We start from the raw sequence: 17,916 nt of genomic DNA on the forward strand, positions 1-17,916 counted from the left end.
GGCACCACACCTGACCAACTGAGCTAATTGATCAGTTCAGTGATTGACTAAATTAAACACACCTGGTCTTGCAGGTCGTTTACATCAAAAAACGTGCCTGCGGCACTTCAGGACCAGGCTTGCCTACTACCCCTGTGATACAGTGAAAAAGCACTGAACCCCAACCTTTGTGGACTGACGGGGGGGTTTAGAGGTACGAAGGTCATGGGATGAGTGCTTTAGCACCATGTTAAGTACTGGCACAGGTCTTCAGCCTTAGACCCAGGCAATAACAACAGCTACTGTACCAATTAATATCACAATGCCAACATGAGGGCATGCAAGGGCATTGCCGCTCAATGTGTAGTGTGCTACAATCAAACTGTCAGTTAATTTCTCCATCTTTCTTCCTCTCCTTTTCTATCTGATCCCTAATCTCTCTCTAATCTATCCGTTTTCATCCTCCACTCTGAGTTGAATTAGCGGCGTTCTCCTGTGTCATGTGACTTGAAGTACTGATGTTTTTAGTGGTGTCCTATATCATGCTCTTAACGGGCAAAGCTGTAACATATTTCAAACCCTTTCAGTGCTGTGTTACACTGGCTTAGAGACATACTTTTACTTGTACTGTGTGTGTGTGTGTGTATGTTGGACTTGGCTTTTCCAGCCAGTTGATTGCTAGCTTCAACCACATCTTTAAAAGGCAATGCTTAGAAGTGTGTGTAGCTTCTTTATTTCTGTGTGTGTGTGTGTGGTGTGAGAGAGAGAGAGAGAGAGAGAGAGAGAGAGAGAGAGAGAGAGAGAGAGAGAGAGAGAGAGAGAGAGAGAGAGAGAGAGAGAGAGGAGAGACATAGAAAGAGAGAGAACAGACAGACAGACAGACAGACAGACAGACAGACAGACAGACAGACAGACAGACAGACAGACAGACAGACAGACAGACAGACAGACAGACAGACAGACAGACAGACAGACAGACAGACAGACAGACAGAGAGAGAGAGAGAGAGAGAGAGAGAGAGAGACTGTAGGAAGCTGTCTCAGTCAGTGTCTGTAAAAGGCAGACCCAGGCAGGTCATAATGTCTGTCTGTAGTCAGGCACTTTAAGCCAGTCTGTGTTGTTTTAATGGCCCTCTGGTGATTTAATTAGCCTTTTTTCTCTAAGCCATTACCGGGTGTGCCACAGTGCTATGCAGAGCTGTGCCTGTGTGTTTTCTGACCTGCTCATATTCCTTCTTTGCCTAATAGCAGGTCCATATGTTTTTATAGGAATTCAGTGTACTGTATGTAGTAGAGAAAGAGAGGAGTGGGAGAGAGAGAAAGAGAGGAGAGTGGGAGAGAGAGTAGAGAAAGAGAGGAGTGGGAGAGAGGAAGAGGAGAGAGAGTAGAGAAAGAGGAGTGGGAGAGAGAAAGAGGGGAGAGTGGGAGAGAGAAAGAGGGGAGAGTGGGAGAGCGAGAGAGAGGAGTGGGAGAGTGGGAGAGAGAAAGAGAGGAGAGTGGGAGAGAGAGTAGAGAAAGAGAGGAGTGGGAGAGAGAAAGAGGGGAGAGTGGGAGAGAGAGTAGAGAAAGAGAGGAGTGGGAGAGAGGAAGAGGAGAGAGAGTAGAGAAAGAGGAGTGGGAGAGAGAAAGAGGGGAGAGTGGGAGAGAGAAAGAGGGGAGAGTGGGAGAGCGAGAGAGAGGAGTGGGAGAGTGGGAGAGAGAAAGAGAGGAGAGTGGGAGAGAGAGTAGAGAAAGAGAGGAGTGGGAGAGAGAAAGAGGGGAGAGTGGGAGAGCGAGAGAGGAGTGGGAGAGTGGGAGAGAGAAAGAGGAGAGTGGGAGAGAAAGAGGAGAGAGAGTAGAGAAAGAGAGGAGTGGGAGAGAGAAAGGAGAGAGAGTAGAGAGAGAGAGAGAGAGAGAGAGAGAGAGAGAGAGAGAGAGAGAGGAGTGGGAGAGAGAGAAAGAGAGGAGAGTGGGAGAGAAAGAGGAGTGGGAGAGAGAGAGAGGAGAGTGGGAGAGCGAGAGAAAGGAGTGGGAGAGAGAAAGAGAGGAGAGTGGGAGAGAAAGAGAGGAGAGTGGGAGAGCGAGAAAGAGAGGGACAGAGAGAAAAACAGCTCCAGCTGCTAGCACAGTCTGTTTATTAATTTGGATTCCATTTTGATGCGTCTTTTTTTCCCTGTCTCTGTGTGCACACGTGTGTGCGTGCATTTAGCGGAGGTCTCTTATGGTATGCTCCAGGTCTGTTACCATATAATATTATGATGATAGTCAGCACAGATACCTCATTACCTCTGCATGACATCTCTCTGTCTCCTCTTAGAAGTGTTCCCTTTAGTATTGCATGTACACTGAGTATACCAGACATTAGGAACACCTTCCTAATAATGACTTGCACCCCCCCTCCCTCAGAACAGGACTCTACAAGGTGTTGAAAGCGTTCCACAGGGATAATGGCCCATGTTGACTCCAATGCTTCCCACAGTTGTGTCAAATTGGCTGGATGTTTTGGGTAGTGGACCATACTTGATACACATGTTTTTTGACACAATAAAACTTGTGCCAGGCACCTACTACCATAATCAGTTCAAAGACACTTAAATATTTTGGTTTTGCCCAGTCACCCTCTGAATGGCACACATACACAATCCATGTCTCAACTGTAGCAAAGCTTAAAACTCCTGTCTCCTCCCCTTCATCTACACTGATTGAAAGAGCAGTGTTTTGTACACTCGGTGTATAGTGTTGATGTTACATGTTTTAAAGCAAGCCCTGGTTAAAGGGGAGAATGAGAATCAGCAGTGGAATTGGCCTCAAGGGTCAGAGTGCTTTTAGTTTTGCTTTAACCAGTGACCTGACCAGAGGTTGAAGGGTTAAGGGCTTTCCCATCTAAAGGAACAATCAAAAGTTTAGACACACCTACTCATTCAAGGGTTTTTCTTTATTTTTTATAATAGTGATGACATCACGACTATGAAATAACACAAATTGTATCATGTAGTAACCAAAAAAGTGTTAAACAAATCAACATGTATTTTATATTTGAGATTCTTTACTGTAGCCACCCTTTGCATTTAATAACAGCTTTTCACACTCTTGGCATTCTCTCAACTAGCTTCATGAGGTAGTCACCTGGAATGGATTTCAATTAACAAGGTGTGCCTTGTTAAAAGTTAAGAAGGAAATAAATGCCACAAATGAATGCATTTGAGACAATCAGTTGAGTTGTGACAAGGTAGGGGTGGTATACAGAAGATGGCCCTATTTGGTAAAAGACCAAGTCCATATTATGGTAAGAACAGCTCAAATAAGCAAAGAGAAATGACAGTCCATCATTACTTTAAGACATGAAGGTCAGTCAATCCAGAAAATGTCAAGGACTTTGAAAGTGTCTTCAAGTACAGTCGCAAAAACCATCAAGTGCTATGATAAAACTGGCTCTCATGTGGACGGCCACAGGAAAGGAAGACCTAGAGTTACATCTGCTGCAGAGGATAAGTTCATTAGAGTTACCAGCCTCAGACTGCAGCCCAAATAAATGCTTCACAGAGTTCAAGTAACAGACACATCAACATCAACTGTTCAGAGGAGACTGCGTGAATCAAGCCTTCATGGTCAAATCGCTGCAAAGAAACCACTACTAAAGGACACCAAAAAGAAGAAGAGACTTGCTTGGGCCAAGAAACACGAGCAATGGACCTTGGACCGGTGGAAATCTGTCCTTTGGTCTGATTAGTGCAAATTTGAGAATTTTGTTTTCAACCGCTGTGACTTTGTCAGACGCAGAATAGGTGAACGGATGATCTCCGTAAGTGTGGTTCCCACAGTGAAGCATGGAGGAGATGTGATGGTGTGGGCGTGCTTTGCTGGTATCACTGATTTATTTAAAATTCAAGGAACACTTAACCAGCATGGCTACCACAGTATTCTGCAGCGAAAAGCCATCCCATCTGGTTTGCGCTTAGTGGGACTATCATCTGTTTTTCAACAGGACAATAAGCCAACACACCTCCAGGCTGTGTACAGGATATTTGACCAAGAAGGAGAGTGATGGAGTGCTGCATCAGTTGACCTGGCCTCCACAATCACCCGACCTCAACCCAATTGGGATGGTTTGGGATGAGTTGGACCGCAGAGTGAAGGAAAACCAGCCAACAAGTGCTCAGCATATGTGGGAACTCCTTCAAGACTGTTGGAAAAGCATTCCAGGTGAAGCTGGTTGAGAGAATGCCAAGAGTGTGCAAAGCTGTTATCAAGGCAAAGGGTGGCTACTTTGAAGAATCTATATATATATATATATATTATATATATATATAAATATATTTCTCATTTTGTCTGTCATAGTTGAAGTGTACCTATGATGAAAATTACAGGCCTCTCATCTTTTTAAGTGGAAGAACTTGGTGGCTGACTAAATACTTTTTGGCCCCACTATATTTTGATTAGTTTAACACTATTTTGGTTACTACATGATTCCTTATGCATTATTTGATAATTATTCTACAATGTAGAAAACAGTTAAAAAAAACAAAAAAAACATTGAGTAGGTGTGTCCAAACTTTCGACTGGTACTGTATAACAGTTGTGCCCATCTTTGCATGTTGACATCTAGGTGTATTGTTATATTCATTGGAAACAAGGTACACGGTCAGTGTTGTAGGAGAATCAGCTAGTTTGATGTGTCTGTCTGTAGGCTGCGTTGACACAAAAATGTTGGTACTACACTGGGTGAGCACGAAGAGTGAGCCTGTGCCTAGGGTACTGAACCGCGTGTGTGCGTGCGTGCGTGTGTGTGTGTGTGTGTGTGTGTGTGTGTGTGTGTGTGTGTGTGTGTGTGTGTGTGTGTGTGTGTGTGTGTGTGTGTGTGTGTGTGTGTGTGTGAGAGAGAGAGCTTTGCAATACTGAAGTGTTTACGACTGAACAGAATATTTTAAAGCCTTTACAGTCGTGGCCAAAAGTTTTGAGAATGACAAAAATGAATTTCCACAAAGTTTGCTGCTTCAGTGTCTTTAGATATTTTTGTCAGATGTTACTATGGAATACTGAAGTATAATTACAGTGTGTCAACCTTTTCTTGACAATTACATTAAGTTGATGCAGAGAGTCAATATTTGCAGTGTTGACCCTTCTTTTTCAAGACCTCTGCATTCCGCCCTGGCATGCTGTCAATTAACTTCTGGGACAGCCTGACTGATGGTAGCCCATTCTTGCATAATCAATGCTTGGAGTTTGTCAGAATTTGTGGGGTTTTGTTTGTCCACCCACCTCTTGAGGATTGACCACAAGTTCTCAATGGGATTAAGGTCTGGGGAGTTTCCTAGCCATGGACCCAAAATATTGATGTTTTGTTCCCCGAGCCACTTAGTTATCGCTTTTGCCTTATGGCAAGGTGCTCCATCATGCTGGAAAAGGCATTGTTCGTCACCAAATTGTTCCTGAATGGTTGGGAGAAGTTGCTCTTGGAGGATGTGTTGATACCATTCTTTATTCATGGGAGTGATCCCACTCCCTTAGCTGAGAAGCAACCCCAAACATGAATGGTCTTTTTTCCGGATGCCCCAAACAATTGGAAAGGGGATTCAGAGAAAATGACTTTACCCCAGTCCCAAGAGGGACTTTGCAATTCATCTGATCACTCTTCATAACATTCTGGAGTATATGCAAATTTCCATCATACAAACTGAGGCAGCAGACTTTGTGAAAATTAATATTTGTGTCATTCAAAACTTTTGTCCATGACTGTAGACCCAGATTGGGTGTGCTATTTGCTTTCTACTGGTTTTTTTTTTTAAGTATGTGGATTCTTTCTGACATGAAATCTCTACCGTAGATTTTGCAATATTTTATATTACAACTACGTTGATATTGCTTTACTGTGAATAAGCTATTTCTAGATGCAATCGAATTTTAGCATGCATATTTACTGCTGTAATATACAAATATGTTTTCAACAATTAATATTGCGTTTGACACTTTGGAATTTGACACAGAAGGCAAAAAAATACATTTTAGATTTTATTTATTTTAATTGTGTATTTATGTAAATGTTTCCGAGAGTCATTATTTCTTTGTCTTATTCCTCTGACAAATGTATTTGTTTTCTCTTCTTTATGAGCAGAAAGAATGGTCTTTTACATTCCAGAATAAACATGGACTGTAAACTGAAAAACTATTCTGTGTTGTTTTCTTCTTGCATTGACTATCTCATCCACACATTGTCTGTCCAGCACCTTCTTTACATATGTTCTCAATATCACATTTTCCCTTTTCAACTGTGTTTGCCTAAGGTAAAGATACCTGTAAGTCAGTGGAGGCTGGTGGGAGGAGATATAGGAGGATGGGCTCATTGTAATGGCCGCAATGGAATTAATGGAACGGAGTCAAACGTGGTTTCCATATCTTAGTGTTTGATACCGTTCCATTTACTCCATTCCAGCCATTACAATGTGCCCGTCCTCCTATAGCTCCTCCCACCAGCCTCCACTGCTGTACGTGCTGTAGACCTTACTGGCATTGCTTTTCATGAGCTATACAACAATGTCTGTTCCGCTAATTATTTTTCTGTGGTTTACCCTTTTAGACTGTCTCAAATAACACCTTTTTAAGGCTCTGTTCTTCATCTCCTTCCTTCTGTCCTCACACCCCCAATATTGTATATTAAAATAAAGACATGAAATATTGGACATACACATTATGGCTGTACTTAAGAAGCTGTTTTGAAATACAAGCGGTTTACAGTAAAGTTTATGTAAAGCTATACTGCCCTCCATTGTCCATCACAGGTACTACTTTCCCATCCTCCTCCCTTCAATGTAAACAGAATCCTTCATCCCAATCCAACCCACTGCTAACAGTATACTATATCCCATACATCATTGCTCATTGTGTATTTATTATTACTTGTTTTACCTTTCTATTATTTTACTCTCTGCATTGTTGGGAAGAGCCCGAATGTAAGCATTTCACTGTTAGTCTACACCTGTTGTTTATGAACAATGTGCAGAATAAAATGTGATTTGATATTTCACCAGTATCCTATATCCTACACATCTGTCACCACTCACAGGGAGGTGGCCTCATGCAGTCAGTCCATGGTTAGAATCCTGTTCACTAACATGTCGTTGGCTTTGTCACTGTGACATCTTCACAGTGGCCGTAGCAATCCTTTTCCAGAGTCCATCTTGCACAGGTCCAATCAAGGGCCTCTCCCGCTTTTTCTTCAACCCTTTTCTCCATTTTAGAACTGATTATAAGGATACAGGTCCACACATACATGGCAGAGCTGATACATTTTGATAAAAGGTGAAAAGGTCAGACTGAGTGGTGGGACCCAGGTGACAGAGGTGTACACAGCTCAGTGTCACATTCAGCAAGGGGTCAAAGCTACGTGTTCGCACATATTTCATTGCATATGCTATGTATGTATTCATGCTTCTACATCTGCATTGCTTGCTGTTTGGGGTTTTAGGCCAGGTTTCTGTACAGCACTGAGATATCAGCTGATGTAAGAAGGGCTATATAAATACATTTGATTTGATGATATTCATCCTTATAGTTGATATCTCCAGTATAATATCTCTCGGGGAAAAAACAGAAGTGTAAATATAGAGGATGTCAAAAACTGCGTGAAAGAAAGTGTCTTGCAGCAGCACTGATTTTGTTGTTTTTTTGGTCCAGGTCACCATAGTCTGTGACCCTTAACCTTTCACCCTTGACCTCTGGGATTGTATCAGTGGTAGGTAAGGCTTTGCGTAGAGGGTGTTTGCTGTGGTTACAGGCTGTTGTTGGCAAGCATGCGGGTGAACTCGTCGATGAGGCTCTTGAAGGTGATCCTCCTGTCGGGGGTGCTCTCCCAACACTTCCTCATCAGCTCATACACCTGCAAGACAACATAATTATAACTAACGTGAGTTACAGAAACTATTTCATACACCTACTAGACAACTAGGCTAGAAACCCCTACCCGAGGTATAACAAAACACAAACATGTCTTCCATATATGAAATGGATGGTTGTGTGAAAATGTTTTTATGCAAAAGTGGTTAAATTGCTAGATATTGTGACACACACCCTTAACTTGAACAGTGAGGAAGAATGCCTGGGGGATAGGGGCACCTAAGCTCATGTAACCCAATATTGCAAGCTATGGTATTGCTCAAATTCAGAATACAAGTAGTCAGTGCATTTAGAAAGTATTCTGACCCCTTCACTCTTTCCACATGCTGTTACGTTACAGCCTCTTCAAACTACACACAATACTCCATAATGACAAAGCAAAAACACGTTTTTACAATTAGTTTCACATTTATAAAAAATGTAAAACTGAACTATAACATTTACATACAGTTGAAGTCGGAAGTTTTACATACACCTTAGCCAAATACATTTAAACTCAGTTTTTCACAATTCCTGCCATTTCATCAGAGTAACAATTCCCTGTCTTAGGTCAGTTAGGATCACCACTTTATTTTAAGAATGTGAAATGTCAGAATAATAGTAGAGAGAATGATTTATTTAAGCTTTTATTTCTTTCATCACATTCCCAGTTGGTCAGAAGTTTACATACACTCAATTAGTATTTGGTAGCATTGCCTTTAAATTGTAAACTTGGGTAAACCGTTTCAGGTAGCCTTCTACAAGCTTCCCATAATAAGTTGGGTGAATTTTGGCCCATTCCTCCTGACAGAGCTGATGTAACTGAGTCAGGTTTGTAGGCCTCCTTGCTCGCACACGCTTTTTCAGTTCTGCCAACACATTTTCTATGGGATTGAGATCATGGCTTTGTGATGGCCACTCCAATACCTTGACTTTGTTGTCCTGAAGCCATTTTGCCACAACTTTGGAAGTATGCTTGGGGTCATTGTCCATTTGGAAGACCCATTTGCGACCAAGCTTTAGCTTCCTGACTGATGTCTTGAGATGTTGCCTCAATATATCCACATAGAATCATGGGGGGGGGGGGGATTATCTATTTTGTGAAGTGCACCAGTCCCTCCTGCAGCAAAGCACCCCCACAACATGATGCTGCCACCCCCGTGCTTCATGGTTGGAATGGTGTTCTTCGACTTGCAAGCCTCCCCCTTTTTCCTCCAAACATAACAATGATCATTATGGCCAAATAGTTCTATATTTGTTTCATCAGACCAGAGGACATTTCTCCAAAAAGTACGATCTTTGTCCCCATGTGCAGTTGCAAAACGTAGTCTGGCTTTTTTATGGCGGTTTTGAGGCAGTGGCTTCTTCCTTGCTGAGCGGCCTTTCAGGTTATGTCGATATAGGATTTGTTTTCATTTTTACTTGGAATAAATGTCAGGAATTGTGAAAAACTGAGTTTAAATGTATTTGGATAAGGTGTATGTAAACTTCCGACCTCAACCGTAGATACTTTTGTACCAGTTTCATCCAGCATCTTCACAAGGTCCTTTGCTGTTGTTCTGGGATTGATTTGCACTTTTCGCACCAAAGTATGTTCATCTCTAGGAGACAAAATGCATCTCCTTTCTGAGCAGTATGACTGCTGTGTAGTCCCATGGTGTTTATACTCGCGTACTATTGTTTGAACGTGGTACCTTCAGGCGTTTGGAAATTGCTCCCAAGAATGAACCAGACTTGTGGAGGTCTACAATTTTTTTTCTGAAGTCTTGACTGATTTCTTTTGATTTTCCCATAATGTCAAGCAAAGAGGCACTGAGTTTGAAGGTAGGCCTTGAAATACATCCACAGGTTCACCTCCAATTGACTTAAAATATGTCAATTAGCCTATCAGAAGCTTCCAAATCCATGACATCACTTTCTAGAATTTTTGGATCGGGGCACCACCCGTCCAAGATAACGTAAAGGATTTTGTATTTTTAGCTCCAATTCTTGCAATTAAGTCAGAGGCAATCACTGATTATATTTAGTCTCAAATCCAATATGGAATCCAAAATCAAATATGGCTGCCATAATAACATTTAAAGGAGGTTAAAATCACCTGTAAATATGAATTGAGTATTTTAGTATATATTTTTATTGTGTACAATAGTCATGCATATAAAGACTGTTGGTTTGTATACATTTTATTCGGAATCAGTGGAGGCTGCTGATGGGAGGTCAGCTCATAATAATGGAAACCATGTGTTTGATACCTTTCCACTTATTCCGTTCCAGCCAATACCCTGAGCCCGTCCTCCCCAATTAAGGTGCCACCAACCTCCTGTGTTCTGAATCCAATATGGCCAACATGATTACACAAACACCTTAGCCAGCATATAAGTAGCCCTAGTTCATTTTGATTGTGTTATTCTGTCATTAAAATAGTTTCATAAGGCTCTTGGTATTTCTAGCACTATGAGTGGCATTGCCATGCCTCTGTTGTGTTGGAATAGTCGAAGCCAACTAGTTTTTCAAATTGTGTTCAAATCTCATTCACAGACAGCATATCAATAATGGGCAATTCCACTAAATATAATAAGGTTTTCACGACACAAGCACTACAGTAGCATAACCAAGTTATAGGAGAGCAACCATAATACAACAGTCAGCTACTCTAGTAGTGTATATGTACAGCCCTCTTTTCCCCACTAAAACTAAGTGTTGAAGGTTGATTCAAAGTCTTTTGAAGGTGACCAGGACATCATTGTGTCCTAACAGGGTGAGGAGACAAAGTAGCCAGTAGCGTTGTAGTTCTGGGGCCTGACCAGTAGTGGTTGTAGTTCTGGGGCCTGACCAGTAGTGGTTGTAGTTCTGTGGCCTGACCAGTAGCCAGTAGTGGGTGTAGTTCTGTGGCCTGACCAGTAGCCAGTAGTGGGTGTAGTTCTGTGGCCTGACCAGTAGCCAATAGTGGTTGTAGTTCTGTGGCCTGACCACCACCCATACGTAGAATGTATGCACACATGACTGTAAGTCGCTTTGGATAAAAGCGTCTGCTAAATGGCATATATTATTATTATATATATAGTGGGTGTAGTTCTGTGGCCTGACCAGTAGCCAATAGTAGTTGTAGTTCTGTGGCCTGACCAGTAGCCAGTAGTGGTTGTAGTTCTGTGGCTTGACCAGTAGTGGGTGTAGTTCTGTGGCCTGACCAGTAGCCAATAGTGGTTGTAGTTCTGTGGCCTGACCAGTAGCCAGTAGTGGTTGTAGTTCTGTGGCCTGACCAGTAGTGGTTGTAGTTCTGTGGCCTGACCAGTAGTGGTTGTAGTTCTGGGGCCTGACCAGTAGCCAGTAGTGGTTGTAGTTCTGTGGCCTGACCAGTAGCCAGTAGTGGGTGTAGTTCTGTGGCCTGACCAGTAGCCAGTAGTGGGTGTAGTTCTGTGGCCTGACCAGTAGCCAGTAGTGGGTGTAGTTCTGTGGCCTGACCAGTAGCCAGTAGTGGTTGTAGTTCTGTGGCCTGACCAGTAGCCAATAGTGGTTGTAGTTCTGTGGCCTGACCAGTAGCCAGTAGTGGTTGTAGTTCTGTGGCCTGACCAGTAGCCAGTAGTGGTTGTAGTTCTGTGGCCTGACCAGTAGCCAGTAGTGGTTGTAGTTCTGTGGCCTGACCAGTAGCCAGTAGTGGTTGTAGTTCTGTGGCCTGACCAGTAGCCAATAGTGGTTGTAGTTCTGTGGCCTGACCAGTAGCCAGTAGTGGTTGTAGTTCTGTGGCCTGACCAGTAGCCAATAGTGGTTGTAGTTCTGTGGCCTGACCAGTAGCCAGTAGTGGTTGTAGTTCTGTGGCCTGACCAGTAGCCAGTAGTGGTTGTAGTTCTGTGGCCTGACCAGTAGCCAGTAGTGGTTGTAGTTCTGTGGCCTGACCAGTAGCCAGTAGTGGTTGTAGTTCTGTGGCCTGACCAGTAGCCAGTAGTGGTTGTAGTTCTGTGGCCTGACCAGTAGCCAGTAGTGGTTGTAGTTCTGGGGCCTGACCAGTAGCCAGTAGTGGTTGTAGTTCTGGGGCCTGACCAGTAGCCAGTAGTGGTTGTAGTTCTGGGGCCTGACCAGTAGCCAGTAGTGGTTGTAGTTCTGTGGCACAGCTAACTGGTCATTCTGGGCAAGCTGCAGTGATAATGGTAGTATCCTTCCTGTATGACTGGCGGGGTAATGGGGCTGTGGGGTGATCCGTTTCCATTTCTACAGTTTGCTATAGGCAGTCAAAAGATGCAGCTTGTATACCAAACTGTAATGTTAGCCCAGGCTGAATGATGCTGGGGATACCCCAGTAGTGGAATGGTTGGTTGTCTGCTTGTGAAGAAAGGGCTGTCACAAACAGTCTAGAGTTCCTTCCAACGCCTAATTGGCCTGTGGGTTGAATGTGTCAAAGTCATATTTCTTTATTTTCCTTTGGATGTCAGGTAGGATTATAATTTGGACGATATTAACTTTGTGTGGTTGGCATTGATTCCGGATTGGGGCCCACCCAGCAGGATATGTGGAGAGTGACAGAACCTGCGAGGGGGACCTCAGGTTACTCAGAGGTTGGTTAGAGTGTAGCTAGGTCATAGACTATGACTAAGAAGAGTTGGTTGTGGGGTTTGATGGACAGTAAAAGGGTTTCAGAGGAGGTAGAGCCGATCAAGCATGGTGCACAAAGATCACTATGTCACTGTCAATTCCCAGCCACCATAAATGATCATATACAGCCATAAATGGCATATGTCCTTATAGGCATGTTGGGGTTACTGCAGTTTCCCAGGCCAATGCATTAGTCACCACACCACGAAAGCACATCCTTCACATGAGTCCAGTTCAGGTGTCACACGGGTTGGCCAGGCATGGTTGGTAGCCAAATAGGTACATATGAGGAAAATGCAAGCCATCAATTTCCAGACGGCATTTTGGCTGTTGAATGGCCTCCTGATATGTGGCAGTCCAGTTCCATGGTGTCTCTGTATCTAGTAACTGCCTGAGGGGAGGACTGATGGTGGAGTGGGCCTATCAAGAACAGTTCTGGAAGATTCAAGTACAGGAGGTTGGTATCTTAATTGGGGAGAACAGGCTCGTGGTAACGGCTGGAGCGGAATTATTGGAATGGTATAAAAATACATGGTTCCCATGTGTTTGATTTTGCTCCGTTCCGGCCATTATTATGAGCCGTCCACCCCTCAGCAGCCTCCACATTCAAGATGGCATTGACATTGGAGAGATGCAATTCCTCCTATGATGTGAAGTTGGAGTTTCTTGTCAATGAGTGTCAGGTTGAGTTGGTTTATTGTAGCTTGTCATCATGTGTGGTTGCATCTACCCCATGCACCATAATGTCCCCAAATTAACATGTACAGCAACTCCAGGGCAGACAGCCAGGAAGGGGGACATTATTGTCTGGAAGAAGTAATGTGCCATCTCAACCCAAACAAGATAAGAGTGCACCAGAACATCCCAATGTGCATCACCAATGTAGTGAAGCACCAGGTCTTGTTGGATTCAGGCAGACATATTGGACTAGCAATGAATCAAAGCTCACATCTAAATGATTAGGATGTGACTTAAGAGCCCAATCCTGGAGGTGTAAGTTATAGCACAGTGGGGGAAAGTTATAAAGCTAGTGAGAGGGTGTCAAAGTCCATGGTTGAATTTTTTTTCCTTTCGTTGGAGCCTCCCAGTTGACTCATTGATCCTCTAAGGCTGCTTTTACACAGACCGCCCAAACCTATATTTTTTTCAGTAATTGGTCTTTTGACCAATCATATGAGATTTTTTTAGAGCTGATCTGATTAGTCAAAAGACCATATAGTGAAAAAAAGAGCAGAATTGGGCTGCCGGTGTAAACGCAATCTGCTGCCTTTTCTATATCCAGACAAAGGTGTTTGAGTGTATATGGTGGGTATCAGAAATGGTTTATTTAAAACATGTAGACTACCGGTAAAAAGTTTTAGAACACCTACTCATTCAAGGCTTTTTCTTTATTTTACTATTTTCTACATTGCAGAATAATAGTGAAGACATCAAAACTATGAAATAACACATATGGAATCATGTAGTAACCAAAAAGTGTTAAACAATATATTTTATAATTTGACATTCTTCAAAATAGCCAGCCTTTGCCTTGATGACAGCTTTGCACACTCTTGGCATGCTCTCAACCAGCTTCACCTGGAATTCTTTTCCAACAGTCTTGAAGGAGTTCCCACATATGCTGAGCACTTGTTTGCTGCTTTTCCTACACTCTGTGGACAGACTCATCCCAAACCATCTCAATTTGGTTAAGGTCGGGTGATTGTGGGGGCCAGGTCATCTGATGCAGCACTCAATCACTCTCCTTCTTGGTAAAATAGCCCTTACACAGCCTAGAGGTGTGTTGGGTCAATGTCCTGTTGAAAAACAAATCATAGTCCCACTATGTCCAAACCAGATGCGATGGCATAACGCTGCAGAATGCTGTGGTAGCCATGCTGGTTAAGTGCGCCTTGAATTCTAAATAAATCAGACAGTGTCACCAGCAAAGCACCCCAACACAATAACACCTCCTCCTCTATGCTTTATGGTGGGGAATACACATGTTCACCCACATCACATCTCACAAAGACACGGCGGTTGGAACCAAAAATCTCCCATTTAGACTCCAGACCAAAGGACAAATTTCCACCGGTCTAAAGTCCATTGCTCATGTTTCTTGGCCCAAGCAAGTCTCTTCTTCTTATTGGTGTCCTTTAGTAGTGGTTTCTTTGCAGCAATTCGACCACGAAGGCCTGATTTCACACAGTCCCCTCTGAAAAGTTGATGTTGAGATGTGTCTGTTACCTGAACTTATCCTCTGCAGCAGATGTAACTCTGGGTCTTCCTTTCCCGTGGTGGTCCTCATGAGAGCCATTTTAATCATAGTGCTTGGTGGTTTTTCCGACTGCACTTGAAGAAACTTTCAAAGTTCTTGACATTTTCGGGATTGTCATAAAGTAATGATGGACTGTTGTTTCTCTTTGCTTAATTGATCTGTTCTTGCCATAATATGGACTTGGTCTTTTACCAAATAGTGTGATCTTCTGTATACCACCCCTACCTTGTCACAACACAACTGATTGGCTCAAACACATTAAGAAGAAAATAAATTCCACAAATTAACAAGGCACACCTGTTAATTGAAATGCATTCCAGGTGACTACCTCATGAAGCTGGTTGAGAGAATGCCAAGAGTGTACAAAGCTGTCAAGGCTTTTTTGGTTACTACATGATTCCATATGTGTTATTTCATAGCTTTGATGTCTTCACTATCATTCTATATTGTAGAAAATAGTACAACTAAAGAAAAACCCTTGAATGAGTAGGTGTTCTAAAACTTTTGACGGGTAGTGTACTTATACAGCTGATTAAACCACAGTTTAATTCTAATGTGGCAGCCATATTGGATTTGGAGTCAAATCTGGGGGGTAATGTAATTGCAAGAGTAGGGGCTAAACTTATAAAATCTACAGACAAACCTTTGATACGAAAAAATGACCGTTTTTGTTGTCTGAGCCCACTTGCCTTAGAGCCGATTACAATAGTCACAACATCAAAAAACTTGTAACTGTATACATTTTTCTCAGGCGGGACAATACAGCACTGAATGAGAGCAAATTTCACTTGGAAAATTGTCTATTGAACAGCTACCATGTTTACATGCATGAGAAATATTAATTGTTATCATAACTAACGTTAGTTAAAGAAAATATTTCATACACCTGCCAGACGGACAAGGCCCACAGGCAGATGCAAATGAATTCTCGACATGACATTTCTAGGATTATTAATTTATTATAATCAATGTAAAAAACCCTGTAGGTGAATAAAAAATATATATCAAAAGGCACTTTTCTAGCTTAATAAATGATCTCATAGGATGGTGATTTGAGTGACCTATTGAGGATTCCTCTTTATGGTGGAGAAAGAGTTTAAAGAGAGAGAGCATGTTGTGCGTGATGGGGTGACTCTGAACAGGCAGGCATGTTGGTAGGCAGGTAGGTATGTAGATCCTACCGTTCCAGGACAGCTCTCAGGGCGGGGCAGCCTCTTTCCCTCCTCCAGCGCCTTGACCAATCGCGTCACAGTCATCTGACCCTGAGTGGGACCAATCATCTTCAAGAACACCTGTGGGGACAGGTCGGGGGGAGGGGAGAGCAGAGATAAGTCACCATGGAGACGGAATGAAATGACCCCTGAAATCTATCCAGTGAGGACTGGAGTGACTTAGTTGTATTGTTGTCACCAACATTCAGAAGACATTAGTCATCAAACCTTACCTCTACACTACATTTAACATTCAATAATCGATTTCAAAACAGTCTGAAAAAAAAACATACAATGCCTTCAGAAAGTATTCACACTTTTGTTGTGTTACAAGGTGTGATTACAATGGATTTAGTTGTTGTTGTTTTGACAATGATCTATACAAAAAACTAATGTCAAAGTGGAAGAAAATGTCTAACATTTATAAAACATTTAGGAAAAATAAAACAGTAATATATCTTCTTCAGATAAGTATTCAACCCCCTGAGTCAATACATGTTAGAATCACCTTGGGCTGTGAGTTTTTCTGGGTATGTCTAAGAGGTTTGCACATCTGGATTGTAAAATATTTGCACATTATTATTTTAAATTCTTCAAGCTTTGTCAAGTTTGTTGCTGATTATTGCTAGACAGCCTATCCATAACCTAATGCAGTCACCAGTCAAATATAAAGAGTGGTACTCAGTGATGTTTTGGACAAATCCAACAACACAACACTTTGAATTCAGGACATATTTTTAATTTCTTTGCCACATTTTTTGCAGTTTTACTTCCCTCCGATCCCAGCTTTGTTGCAAACAGGATGCATGTTTTGGAATATATTTATTCTGTACAGGATTCCTTCTTTTCACTCTGTCATTTAGGTTAGTATTGTGGAGTAACTACAATACTGTTGATCCATCCTCAGTTTTAAAGTCATCATTGGCCTCATGGTGAAATGACTGAGCGGTCTCCTTCCTCTCCGGCAACTGAGAAGGACACCTGTATCTTTGTAGTGACTGGGTGTATTAATACACCATCCAAAGTGTAATTAACAACTTCATCATGCTCAAAGGGATATTCAATGTCGCCTTCTTTGCGAGCCATTGGAAAACCTCCTTGGTCTTTGTGATTGAATCTGTGTTTGAAATTCACTGCTCGACTAAGGGACCTTACAAATAATTGTATGTGTGGGGTACAGAGATGAGGTACTCATTCCAAAATTATGTTAAACACTATTATTGCACACAGAGTGAGTCCATGCAACTTATGTTACTTGTTAAGCACATTTTTACTCCTGAACTTTAGGCTTGCCATAACAAAGAGGTTGAATACTTACGGACTCAATTTTGTATTAATTTGTAAACATTTCTAAAAATATATTAGTCCAACTTGACATTATGTGGTATTGTGTGTGTCAAATTCAGGTTGTAACGCAACAAAATATAGAACAAGACAAGGGCTGTAAATACTTTCTGAAGTATTAAGACAGTAATAGCTAATTGATATTAAGTCAGATCAGATGAGACTACTTGTTACTTTACTGTAAATTGAACGGGGTGGTAAAGGGTATCAATAAGACCCAATGGATATGTACTAATCATGGCTACTTGATGTGGATGAGGGAGGACATATTGTGATAGTTCGTCTGAGCAATCAGGGAGTTGCACGTGTGTGTGTATTATGGCACGGGCTGGCGGGAGTGGGCAGAGTCACCCTGGGCATTGACTGGCGCCATCTGCCTCAATCAGGAGACCGTGCTGTGCAGTGCTGTCAGGCCTGTGTGTGTACTGACCGTCATGGGGCTGATGGCAGAGTCACAGTAGGTGAGTAGTTCATACATGGTGACACCGAAGGACCAGACATCAGAGGCCAGGTAGAACTTACAGTGGACCAGACACTCTGGGGCATACCTGGCATAGGCGGACAGGAGAGAGGACACGCATGTCAATACAAATTCAAAATGAAGTCATTATCATTTTCAAAGAGCAGCTTTTTTCCTTTCCCTCTCATATCTCTTCCCCTCTCTGTACTACACTGTCTTATTTTCTCTCTC

The 17,916-nt window shown here is 42.4% G+C and overlaps 1 protein-coding gene across 2 annotated transcripts in view; it reads right to left on the reverse strand.

The window, feature by feature from the left end:
• Positions 1-5,953: 5,953 nt before the first annotated feature.
• jak1 (Janus kinase 1) overlaps positions 5,954-17,916 on the reverse strand; it is a 75,215-nt gene continuing 63,252 nt past the window's right edge. For both annotated transcript variants that reach the window (XM_046300220.1, XM_046300221.1), the window contains 3 exons: positions 17,656-17,773; positions 15,852-15,962; positions 5,954-7,830 (listed from right to left, as the gene is read on the reverse strand). In XM_046300220.1, coding sequence (XP_046156176.1) covers positions 7,723-7,830; positions 15,852-15,962; positions 17,656-17,773 — 337 coding nt within the window. In that variant the 3' untranslated portion in view covers positions 5,954-7,722. The remainder of the gene's footprint in view (positions 7,831-15,851; positions 15,963-17,655; positions 17,774-17,916) is intronic.

Source organism: Oncorhynchus gorbuscha, linkage group LG15, assembly GCF_021184085.1.
Source record: "Oncorhynchus gorbuscha isolate QuinsamMale2020 ecotype Even-year linkage group LG15, OgorEven_v1.0, whole genome shotgun sequence".
Taxonomy (NCBI): Eukaryota; Metazoa; Chordata; class Actinopteri; order Salmoniformes; family Salmonidae; genus Oncorhynchus; species Oncorhynchus gorbuscha.